The 13,169-nt window shown below is 41.1% G+C and overlaps 1 protein-coding gene across 1 annotated transcript in view; it reads left to right on the top strand.

The window, feature by feature from the left end:
- FRAS1 (Fraser extracellular matrix complex subunit 1) overlaps positions 1-13,169 on the top strand; it is a 340,675-nt gene that overhangs the window by 155,393 nt on the left and 172,113 nt on the right. The window contains exons 11-14 of the mRNA XM_072115515.1: positions 1,044-1,082; positions 5,833-5,980; positions 6,729-6,872; positions 7,299-7,433. Coding sequence (XP_071971616.1) covers positions 1,044-1,082; positions 5,833-5,980; positions 6,729-6,872; positions 7,299-7,433 — 466 coding nt within the window. The remainder of the gene's footprint in view (positions 1-1,043; positions 1,083-5,832; positions 5,981-6,728; positions 6,873-7,298; positions 7,434-13,169) is intronic.

The following is a 13,169-nucleotide window of genomic DNA, read 5'->3' as shown; positions in this document are numbered from 1 at the left end:
CCCGCCCGTCACCTGCTCTATGGACTGTGGACTGTATCAAAACGAGGAAGCGAATAAATTAAATTGAAAGACCAAGGCGCTCTGGGAACGTAGCCTGAGTGCCCCAGAACATCATTCCTCAAGAACTTCTAAATAGGAAAGGTCTACCATCAGTAAAGCTGAAGGTAGAAGGTAAAAAGGTTTTTTAATAAACAGTTACAATTCAATCAGGAATTAAATAATGAGTATAATCCAGGCAGATCATTTTAAGACACTTTTCAACACTGTATCCGCAGAGCAATGTCATGTACCTCATTTATGTTGAGATGTGTCACTTTGGCAGTCTTTGCAAAGGTTTAAAAATTTATCTGCATATAGTTAGTGTATTTCAGTCATCATATACTCTACGATGTGTACTCTATGATGCCACTTCCCCTATTAAGAAAGTAGTAGAAGGGGTGGGGAAAAAACTGTATTTGTGAAAAAAATTGCATACCTTATTTTTTACCCCAGGAAATGGTGCCAAATAATTCTATTTGTTTAAAAATCAATATGAAACACAATTGCTTAGTTTAATATACTTCACAACTATCCTTTGCTGCTAACCGGACACTGATCGCTGGTCATGGTTTCAGAAATTTTTCATGTTGGACTACAGTTTCTTTACAACTGCAGGAAAGCTACACCACTTTTTTTCTCCAGAAGTAGGCTGCATGTTACAGTCTGTTTGTTGGCTGAGGGAGGAATTATAGAAGGGCATTACCTCACTGTTTGAGCTTTCCTTATTTTTTTTTAATGAAATTGAAGGATATTTGTCTAATGAAAAAGTGGGTAGATTACAACATTTAGCTCAGGTTAGACCCTGAGAAATGATTGTTGTATAAACATTAGCGGGACAGAGGTTTATATCCTGCCAACAAGTGGACATTGCTGGTTTTTGTAACTCTTGGAAATGAGTACTAGATAAGGCTGGAATGTGCTACGTTGGAATGCTTTTTGATACACCTGATAACTGAACTTACTGAACACACTCTCTTCATAGAGGTATTTCTGTTTATTTGCAGGATTCTCATTCAGATTTAAGTGGCGTCAAACATTTGATGGTGAGTACAGTTCTTGGATACATTTATCTCAAGCATATTGAAAATAATAATACACAATAAAGCTTTTACATTAAGCACCCATATGTCACAATTTCACAAGAGTCTCAATTTTACTAGAGTATAATATATCTTATAAAGAGGAACCCCTTTGCTTCCTTTAACTCCTCCATAGTCATATCCACAATGTCCTTCCTCCATTTCAAAAATCTTAGCAAACGGACTGCACTCCAAAGCCAATAAGAGAGTATATGAATAAGAGACTTTCGGAGGTCAGGGGCACCCAATATGTATTACTGGGGGGGTGGAGGCTGTTTATATAGATGTATTACTAGGGGTTGGAGGCTGTAAATAGATGTATTATTTGGAGGCGCAGACTGCATATAGATGTATTACTGGGGGAGGCCTGGAGGCTCTATATAGATGGATTACTGGGTGGGGGGCTAGAGGCTGTAAGTAGATGTATTACTAAGGGAGGCTTGGAGGATGTACATGGGGGGTCTTCAACAGATTTTGCACCCAGGAGCTCCCACCAGCCTTAATTCGGCACTAGTTGCAGCTATTCTTAAAAACAGGAAATAGTGCAGGAAGGCATAATGTCTGCACTTCCTCTTGGTAATCCATCTGTTGATTACCATTATTGTCTGCAATGACTGATATCACAATGTAAGACCTATCTATGGAGGTATTATACATAAAGTGGATATTCTATATTATGTACTGGAGACAGCATATATTAAAAGGTGTAAAAGAGCAGAACACCTGTGCACCTGTGTGACCATGGTCAGATTTCTGTCCACATGAAGTAAACTTAGAAGCTTTCGATTGAAAGACAGCAAGCAGAGATCTAGAAAACCACAAGAAATGAATACAGGAAGTATACTGGAAAATTGTATAACTTTTTATAATACAAACAATAACATTAATTTGCTGAAATGGGAATACCTCTTTAAGAATTACAGTGAAATGCAGTGATACTATGTAAATTTGCAGTGCATCAAGCATAACACACATGACACTTTAAATATATTGCTCATAACACACTGGGACACAATTCTGCCATAGACTTCACATAAATACATATGCAAACTGGTTTCACAAGTATTTATAAAGTGTCTGCGCTAGCATTTTATCGCTGCTGCACCATGCATGCTGCAACACAATCCGAGAAAAGAAAGGGGCATTCAGGTGTCGGCAAGTCCGACAGAAATGTTGCGCATGCCCTTTGCACCATAGTAAGGCAGCCTCATGAGTGAAATAAAACAGACCTGGCTTCGTTTTTTTTTTGCGGACCCATAGACTTTTATTGCCTTCCGTGATCCGCATCTGTGATAAAAATATGTTTCTTATTTTTTTTCCACGGAACACGGATTAGTGAAGTAACAAGCCAATGTGAAACCACTCAATGAAAACAGTGGGGCAGATTTACTTACCCGGTCCATTCGCGATGCAGAGGCGCGTTCTGTGTGGAGGATTCGGGTCTTCCGGCGATTCACTAAGGTAGTTCCCCCGATGCCCACCAGGTGTCGCTGCTGCGCTGAAGTTCGTCGGAGTGCACTGAAGTTCACGATCCATTACTGGGTGCAGGTCACTTTTTTTTTTAAATGCGGCGGTTTTTCCGAATCCATCGGGTTTTCATACGGCCACGCCCCACGATTTCCACTGCGTGCACGCCAGCGCCGTTGCGCCACATTCCGATCGTGTGCGCCAAAACCCCGGAGCAATTCATGGAAAATTGGCGCAAAATGTAAAAATTCTGGTAACCCGCGATTCGGGCCCTTAGTAAATGACCCCAATGGCTTTGTGATTCATCCGTGAAAACCACTGCACCGTGGATGTAAAAAACAACACCGTTGTAATAGAGTCCTTACAGAGATATGAACTTGGCCTCAAGTAGACAACGTGTTGAGTGGAAGTACACATTTTTTATGATAAGTAGCAGAAATCTTATGTAGCATTTAACCATAAAAGTGATGGTAAACGTAACTTGTATGGAGAAAAGGTAGCTATTACATTCTTATTCACATAGTCTTTTGACAATAATAATGTTTATGAGTGCTTACAGATTGATTTTACAGACTTTTCTGCTTACCTCTTGATAGTCACAAAGTGTTTTGGGCAGTCAGGGAAGGAGAGTTAATTAACATTTAGTTAAATAGCACAGAGCAAATAGGAGCATTAGAAACACAACGTACACACAGCCATTAAAGCCGTAATAGAGGTGTAATTTTAATGCTGGTTACATATCCATTTTCTGTAAATGACAATAAGAAAAAAACTATGTAACATTGGCTTACTCGGTTTATACTCAAGTCTATTTTTAAAAAAGGTATTCACCTTCCGCCTCCTCTCCGGCAGGTCCTCTTCTATACATCAATGCTGCAGCATCGGTTCCGCGGTGGTGCACTGTTGGTCGCGCGCATCATGATGTCAGCCGCTCGCTGACATTCTAATATGTGCGCCACCATCAGCACACGCGATGATGTCCACGTCCGGACGTCGTTGTGCATAAAACGGACCGTGTTGGACCATGTTGTGTAGAAGAGGACCTGTCGGAGGGGCAATGGACGGTGAGTACCCATTTTTTTTACCTTATAGGCTTGGTATACCTTGAGGAGGGGGATACAGGCTATATACCTGGGGCAATGCCTGCTGGCTATATACTGGGGGGGCAGGGGCTGATGGCTATGTACTAGGTGCAGGGGAAGCAGGCTATATACCGGGGGGGGGACTGCTGGCTGTATACGGGGGTACGGGGAGGGTGTAAGGGGCTGATGGCTATATACTGGGGGACAGGGGCTGATGGACATATACTGGAAGCAAAGGGCTGGATTTATACCTGGGGCAAGGGGCTTCTGGCTATATACTAGGGGCATGAGCTGGCATGCTTATACTCGAGTCAGTATAGTCACAGGGCCTCCTCCCAGTAGCTAGTATAGTCACAGGGCCTCCCCCCAGTAGCCAGTATAGTTACAAGGCTTCCTCCCAGTAGCCAGTATAGTCACAGGGCCTCCTCCCAGTTGCCAGTATAGTCACAGGGCCTCCTCCCAGTAGCCAGTATAGTCACAGGGCCTCCTCCCAGTAGCCAGTATAGTCACAGGGCCTCCTCCCAGTAGCCAGTATAGTCACAGGGCCTCCTCCCAGTTGCTAGTATAGTCACAGGGCCTCCCCCCAGTAGCCATTATAGTCACAGGGCCTCCTCCCAGTAGCCAGTTTAGTCACAGGGCCTCCTCCCCGTAGCCAATGTAGTCACAGGGCCTCCTCCCAGTAGCCAGTGTAGTCACAAGGCCTCCTCCCAGTAGCCAGTGTAGTTACAGGGCCTCCTCCCAGTAGCCAGTATAGTCACAGGGCCTCCTCCCAGTAGCCAGTATAGTCACAGGGCCTCCTCCCAGTAGCCACCCCAGTACAAGTCACAGGGCCTCCTCCCCACCCCAGTACAGTCACAGGGCCTCCTCCCCACCCCGACACAGTCACAGGGCCTCCTCCCCACCCCGACACAGTCACAGGGCCTCCTCCCCCACCCCGTTACAGTCACAGGGCCTCCTCCCCCACACCGTTACAGTCACAGGGCCTCCTCCCCCACCCCGTTACAGTCACAGGGCCTCCTCCCCCACCCCGTTACAGTCACAGGGCCTCCTCCCCCACCCCGTTACAGTCACAGGGCCTCTCACCACCCCATTACAGTCACAGGGCCTCCTCCCCACCCCGTTACAGTCACAGGGCCTCCTCCCCTCCCCAGTATAGTCACAGGGCCTCATCCCCACCCCAATGCAGTCACAGGGCCTCATCCCCACCCCAATACAGTCACAGGGCCTCCTCCCCATCCCTGTACAGTCAAAGGGCATAAGAGGGGACATCTTCCATGCCTTTCTCAGCTTGTCATGTGACCTGGTTGATGTCATCTCATGGACATTTGCAACGTCTTACCCATGTATGCATCTGATCACATGAATTCACAGCATGTCTCCATGGAGGATGGGGAGGAGTAGACCTCCATGAAGGATGGGGAGGAGTAGAAATCCATGAAGGCATGATATGATTTCATGTGATCAGACACATATCTGTAGTAGATATTACAAATGTAACAGAACCTTAGATGACCTCACCCTGGTCACATGACATGCTGAAAAAGGCATGTGACACATCCCCTCTGATGCCAGGTAATATAACATACACATATAGCATATATACCTCCATGGAGACCTGTCACTAGCTGTATTTGTGAAAATGTGTTGACAGGTTCCTTTTACGTTCAGAGCATTTGTGGAGGAGCATTATGTACTTAAGTTATGGCTGTGAAGGTTAAAGGAGTTACGACCTAACATATTACATAAACCTTTTGTAAAACAGATACCATATATACTCGAGTAAAAGCCTAGTTTTTCAGCGCAAAAAATGTGCTGAAACCCCAAACTCGGCTTATACTCGAGTAAAAAAAAATAGGTTTTACCAGGTTTTTGTGGTAAAATTAGGGGCTTTGTCTTATACTTGGGTCGGCTTATACTCAAGTATATACAGTAATAAGGACAATGAAATAACCCATTCTTCCTGAAAACTTTTATACAATGGTTGAAAGATGTTAGACTTCTATCAGGTGTATTGAGATAGGGGCTTATCACTCCATTGGTATTCCGTGTGTCATTGTTTAAGTAATTTACCATCACTGTGTACAACAAGTACACACACAGTATCAGAATCAGTTGTATCAGTATCAGAAACAACTTACGGTGTATTTTCTTCTAAATCGTTGAAGAATGGAGAGAAATGGAAAGAAGATGAATGTACTGAGTGTGAGTGCCAGAATGGTCACATCACCTGCTTCTCTCAATCCTGCCCATCGTGCCCACTAGGAACTCTAATGATATTTGAAGAAGGAAAATGCTGTCCCCAATGCAAACAAGGTATGTAAATATGGAAATGTACATACATGAGCTGTACTAGTCCACTACAGGCAGGTAGCTTCAACCCAAGAAAGAACATACATAGCTGCTAATTTAAGGAGTCTCCAAAATCATCTCCCAAGTAAATACAGCAATGTTTAGGAAAGCTTTCCAGGTATACATTTTCTGTAAAGTTCTTGTCATTTAACAGAAAGTCAACAGCATTCATTGACCTGTCCCTTGTGCACTGGATAAAGATAAAAACTGACTTTTATCTAAAGTGAGAGAGGGAGTTGTTAAACAAGAAGGGTGTGTCTGGAAAGCTGAGGATGTGCCCCATATAATGATTCTTTTACATATTGACTATTTTGGAAGCTCTTAGACTCCATTTAAAGGGGACCTGTCAGCAGAATTTGAACTAATAAACCATTACCAGTATGTTGCCAAGCAGCTGAACACCTACCAGATGTTTCTTTCATGACCCAGTATGCTGGCATCCTCCAGAAAATCAACTTTGAAGTGAGATGTGAATTGGTTGTATAAAGTCAAGGAGGGGGAGATTTTAACACTGAAGTCAAGCTCTTTCTTCCTCAGTTTCATGTTTGTCTTAAGCATTTTATAGTTCACTCTGAGCAGTGATAACAGAAAAAATATACTCAAGTTTATTAGAAGTTAGGGATGTATTATTTTGGATACTAGACTTTTATTTTTTACAGTAGATAATATGAAGATAAGATGTAAGGTGCTTTTTGTTTTATTCCTATTCTAGAGCAGTGCAGCTCTGACTGCTTAACCTGCTCTCAGTCTATTGACCACTGTGACATCTGCCGTGATGAAGCTCGCTTGCTGCAGATGGGACGCTGTGTGTACAGCTGCGACCCCGGATTCTATCTAGATGGCAGGACATGTTTAGGTAATTCATGTTGTGACTACTGAAAAGAACTTCATCTATTTTATGTTTCCTATTACAGGAGCTGCATGTGGCAGAGGTCTGTTTTCTAATCTCACCAGTCCTTGTGTTACAAACTGTATATTGTCTAAAAGTTACAGTATTTTACATTGCATATTTCTCTTTTATCCCCTTTTATCATATAAAGTATATTACTTTAGTTTTATAATATTTATATTATAAAACTGCTAAGCTTTCTAAATAGATGAAAACATATCATGCACATCATATCATACCCCCTGGTGTATGAGCCATGATCCTTTAAATGGGCCAATAGAGTTTTTACATTTAAGTTGGGATAAGAGTTGATACATTTATTTTATATTTACAATTGTAACTTAGACTATGTGCAACGTTATTTCTATTGTATTTTTTATCTATTTTTAACAGCTTGTAAAGAAACCTGTGTAACTTGTAACAATGGGTTTGAATGTACCACATGTGTTGGATCTCTCCTATTGAAAGAAGGACAGTGTATGCCATCTTGTGGTCCAGGATACTTTCAGAACCATTTGGTTTGTGCAGGTATTTATACCAAATATTCTTATATCAATCTGTGTATTTCACTATTTACTAGTGAAATACACTGAGATAGGATGAAATAATCTCAGGTGCTTTAACATCCTAAAAGCAAACTGTATCTCATTCATATATCTGATCACATGATATCACCATATCCTGCATGGAAAAGAGTAGAAGTCCAATGTTAATGTTAGGAGGTCCAAGGACCTGAGATGATGTCACCCTGGTCACATGACATTACTGCTGCATGCTGAGAAACCATGAGGATGAGTTGCTGTATTCAGTCCGAGGAGGCAATGCCCCACTCTACTCGCTATAGATACCCCTGGATACCAGACAAAATTGTAAGGATGATTATATGGGGATCTGAGGGAAACAATTTTTAGCTAAAAGAAGGGTGTCCATTAGTTAATAGGGCTGTATTTGTGAAAAAAGTGGTAACAGGTTCCCTTTAGAGAGAGCATTGTTTCAACTTCATTGTGTTTTATAAAAAGACATATTCTTTATCAAAATATGAAATAAATGTTTATTTTTCAATAAAGTTTTAACTTTTTAAGGACCCAATTGGGCCTTGTGCGAGACTATAGTGCATCCACATATTTCTGCTAGTACAACCATGGGTGCCCACAGTTTATATAATGCAAGTCTTAAGTGGCTTTCAGGTATTAAACTGCTACACCAACAGAATTTAACTTATGTACCTTGGAGTACCATGGCTCTATCCTACAATTGGGAAAAAAAACAGCAAGTTGTTTGAAAATGTGGGCAATATAAAGTCGCATATCAGGGACCTGCCTTAATCCAGAACACTAGTGAATGTCTCTCTGCTGTCTCTAACATCATGTCCTCTCTCTTCTTGAAACTTAATCTTTCTAAGACTGAACTTCTTGTCTTTCCACCATCTACTAACTTGCCTAACCCTGACCTCTCCATCTTTGTCTGTGGGATCAATATAGCACCTAGGCAGCAGGCCCGCTGTCTTCGGGTTGTGCTGGACCCTGACCTCTCCTTTTCCCCATACATTTAATCTCTTGCTCACTCCGGATTCATCTCGGAAACATCTCCTGAATCCCACCATTTCTGACAATTGAAACTAAAATGCTAATTGTTGCACTTATTCACTCTCGACTAGACTACTGTAACTCCCCACTATTCAGTCTTTCACTAGCTAAACTCTCTCCTCTACAATCTATTCTTAACCCCTTCCCGCCGCAGCCCTTTTTTGTTTTTGCGTTTACATTTTTCACTCCCCACATTCAAAGATCTGTCACTTTTTTATTTTTCCATGTACAGAGCTGTGTGACAGCTTATTTTCAGTGTAACAAATTACACTTCAAAATGGTGGAATTTAATATTCCATGACGTGTACTAAAATTCCAAATGCACTGAAATTGGTTAAAAAACCGCATTTGTCCCGTATTCTTGTGGGCTTGGATTTTACAGATTTCACTGTATGCCCCAAATGACATGTCTACTTTATTCTTTGGGTCGGTACGCTTACGGGGATAACACATTTATATAGGTTTTATAATGTTTTCATACATTTAAAAAAATTAAAACCTGTACAAATATTTTTGGGGGATTTTGCCATTTTCTGGGGCTAATAACTTTTTTATACTTTGGTGTATGGAGCTGTGGGTGGTGTCATTTTTTGTGGATTTTGAAGCTGCCGGTGGCGATCAGCAGGAAAACACCCGCGATCGGTGCCGGCACCGATCGCTGGTGTTATCGGTGAGCCTTTGCTGCAATATGCAGCAAAGTCTTACTGGCTATGGAGAGGGCTTGGCCCGGGAGCCCTCTCCATGCACCGGGACTCGGCATGTGACGTACTAATACGTCACATGTAGGTAAGGGGTTGATGCAGCAGCCAGGCTCGTCTTTCGGACCAAATGCTACACGGATACCTTCAGTTTGTGCCAATCACTGCACTGGATTCCAGTCTCCTTCCGTATTCACTTTAAAATAATAACCCTCATCCACAAAGCTCTGAATAATGCTAGACCTCCCTATCTCTCTTCTCTTATCTCAGTCTATCGCCCTTCTCATGCTCTTCGATCTGCCAGTGATATTAGATTAATTTCTACCTTAATTCGAACCTCTCATGCACGGACTCCAGGACTTCTCCCGAGTTGCTCCAATTCTCTGGAATGCCCTCCCCCAGACTCTCAGACGAATACCCACCCTACAAAGCTTCAAACGTGCTCTTAAAACCCATCTCTTTAGGCAAGCCTATCACATACGCTTACTGCATGAAACATCAACTCTCCTTTACTAATCCATCCTATGTCCTATCTCCTGTCTGATATTTGCCAAATAGCAAATATATACCAATTTCAGGCTTCTCTGCAGTATTTTTCAACTTGGACCCTGTAAATAAGATGGCGGCTGATGGCTGGTTCAAGCAGCAGAATTTTTATTTATTAAATTATTTAATATTGTTCCCTTTTAAAGAATGGCTGGACCATTCTACAACCTCTTGTGTCAACACCCTCATCCTCATAGTCTGTAAGGGTTTGTGTCAACACCCTCATCCTCATAGTCTGTAAGCTCTTGTGAGCCCTCACTCCTATTGTTCCTTATGACTGTTTGTTCTTTGTAATGTAATATTATACTTGTATATGTCCCCTATGATTTGTAAAGAGCTATGTAATTTGATGGCGCTATATAAATAAATATTATTATTATTATTGTTACACAAAGTGGAGTATCTTGATAGAGAATAGTGAGTAAGGTAAAGCTGGGGATGATCCTTGTCAAGATGGGAATTTAACTGATGGCATCGGGGTAAGTTACAGGGTATGGATTACTGGGATTCCTGCAGGACATTGATTCTAACCAAGATACTATATGTTTAAATCTTATCCTTCCAACTTGTGGCCACATAGACTTGGGGGGCTATCTGTTGCCTACTTTCCCATTAAATAGGCATCAAATGGCCATTGCTGTGGGTGTAGGTCTATGCCCTGTTAAACATCATCTCCCATGGCAGAGAGCATGCATTAATCAAGAGGAGTTCTTTGTATTCTCCCCTGGCGTTTTAGTATTTGGGTATCATACTGTAAGCTTAATTAATTGGGAATTATTTTTATCTGGGCTTTTAAAAGTTAACACTGGTGGAACCAAAGAAATAACGCTACCATCCACCATATGAGGCATGTAGCCTAAACAATAATGAGGTTCTTGTTGCAGTTTTACCTCAGTTTTTCAATCCTTTGGAACACATTGGGGCTTATTTACTAAATGTCCCGCAGCCGCATTTTCGTTGGGTTTCCCGACTTTTTGGGGATCACGCCAGGGTTTGTGTCACACGCGATCGGAGAAACCGTGGGGAGGGCCATCGGACGATCCAAAGGATTCATACTAAGCATAGCATTTAACATTTAAATTTGTGTCGCAAGCCAAGCACTTACATACACCAGGAAGGAGAAGGTGAACTACGGCGGATCTGAGTGGGGAGCGACACATGCGAGATATAGGGCACAGGATCTACATGGGACCGCGACTCAGACGGGTAAATAAATGTGCCCCCTTGATTTGACTTTATCTGGAGCTGCTCCTGGCTTTGCTCAGAAATCTGCACCAGAAACTGCTACAAAATTTGCAAGTTGATTTTCAGCCTAATCTTTGCATTTTCCAGAAATTAGTCTCTGCACTTATTTCCATTGTGGAATTGTATTCTGGAATTAATTATGCTTTATTAAAGATACACTCCTTTGGAAAGGGAATACACAATTTAAGACTATGTACTCAAACATATAATACAGCATTTTTTTCTTTTCTTACTTTGTTCTTATGTACAACTGGGTGATGGAAAATGGTGAATAAAAAAAATGTTACATGAATATCAAATTTCATCAACTGAGACTGGTGAGCCCTATACAGGGTTGTATGGGCATACCTTATTTATAACAGGACAGCAATACGGTAACTTATTCCTGTTACAAGGACAGTTACATTTCAGCTGTCCTTATGAGCTACTGAATCTTTATGACTATATGTTTATATAGGCAAATGCTCTAGTTACAGTAAAATTCTGGGAAATTTTCTTCATTGGTTCTCATGGGAATAAATCCAATTTGCTTTAGTTCAGCCTGGCTGCTCTGATTGCATAATATAGAGCTTGTGGAGAACGCCTCACATTTCACAGTGCCCATAATTCATTTCCAACAATCCTTTGAAAAGACCTCTGGCTAGTATGCCATAGCATTCAGCACTGAAGCACTTGAAGGGCTTAAAACATTTGTTTGTTTTGTGGGCTAGTAAAATGTCATAATTTTATTATATTTAGCTTGATATTCCTAAATAATATTAATGAGCAGTGCTGGCTAAAAATATATATACATGAGCTTAAAAGAAACGTCATATTAGGACATGTATTCTATTTATAACTCATACCAAAAAGGTACACACTCTATAGCCAGCTTTAAAGGATGGAACTATCTTATGGCCTCTGTAATGTGATCATTCTGCATGCTACATGTAGCAGAGTTGAGCATGTTGTTTAATCTTTTGGAAATGCAATGTTTTGCTGCCCTGTGTATAATATCACAATGATCTGTCACAAACTAGATTCTGCTGTATGTACTATGTGAGGCCCTTACTGTAAATGTATCCGTTCTTTACTGTACATGACTTTGCCATATATTGAAAAGACGAATTTTATCCTAGTTGTCATTTTAAGTGTAGCTGACATATGGGTTTAGATTTGTCATGGAGAGCATGGTATAAGCCTACATTGAAAGCTTTCATTTTACAAACATAAGCTGCCTGTCTTCTTGTCAGATAGATCAATAAAGATAGAAAAAAATAACCAAAATCATTGTGATTTACTTTCAGACTCCTTATTCCTTATTTTCAGGAATCCTTCTGGGTTTAAAAAAAAATAAAAAACACTAAATACAGTACTTACAGTATCAAGAAAATGTCACCTTTTTAATGGCTTGATAAACCACTTTCATTTATATTCTCTAAATTGGGAAACATCACATTTAAGAGGCACTTGGTAGAATGTATGATTATACACTACTCCAGTTATAATGTAATATAGTATACAGATACCACAAGGCCATGATTACCTGCAAAAGTTTTGTTGCAGAATTTAACTATGCCATTTGATGTTGACTATGCCATGCATCTGAATGGGGCTTGAAAAAAATCAATGTACATGCTGGAGGCAACTCTATGAAGATGTATGAAACTTCTGGATCAGATATATTTGCAGCCAAAATGTCATGTTTGAAAATATGACTCTCCAAAAATGTTATATAATGGTTGGAAATTGCAGTTCTGTACAGTACAGTACAGAACAAACGTACAATGGTTTTATAACCACCCCTTTCTAGAAAGCCTGTCCTTTAGCTTTGGTGCAAGTGTTGAAGCCACAACATACATTTATGGAACCCTCTACTGTGCTCCACACCAAGAGAAAAATTTTGCTAGAGAAGGACTCAAGAAGCCATCAATCTACTTTGTCTTAAACAAGTCTAGAGTCTGTCCTTTACAGCCTTGCAGCACTGGGGACCTGGGTTCAAGTCCCAGGGTCAACATCTGCAAAGATTTTGTATGTTCTCTAAGTGTTTAAGTGGGTTTCCTCCAGGTCCTCCGTTTTCTTCCCACACTCCAAAACATACTGGTAGTTTGATTATATTGTGAGCCCTATTGGGGACAGGGACTGATTTGGCAAGCTCTGTGTAGTGCTGTGTAATCTGTGTGCGCTATATAAATAAAGGAATTATTATT

This window comes from Engystomops pustulosus, chromosome 1 (genome assembly GCF_040894005.1).
Source record: "Engystomops pustulosus chromosome 1, aEngPut4.maternal, whole genome shotgun sequence".
NCBI lineage: Eukaryota > Metazoa > Chordata > Amphibia > Anura > Leptodactylidae > Engystomops > Engystomops pustulosus.
The sequence above is the reverse complement of the archived record's forward strand: the minus strand, read 5'-3'. Positions and strand labels throughout refer to the sequence as shown.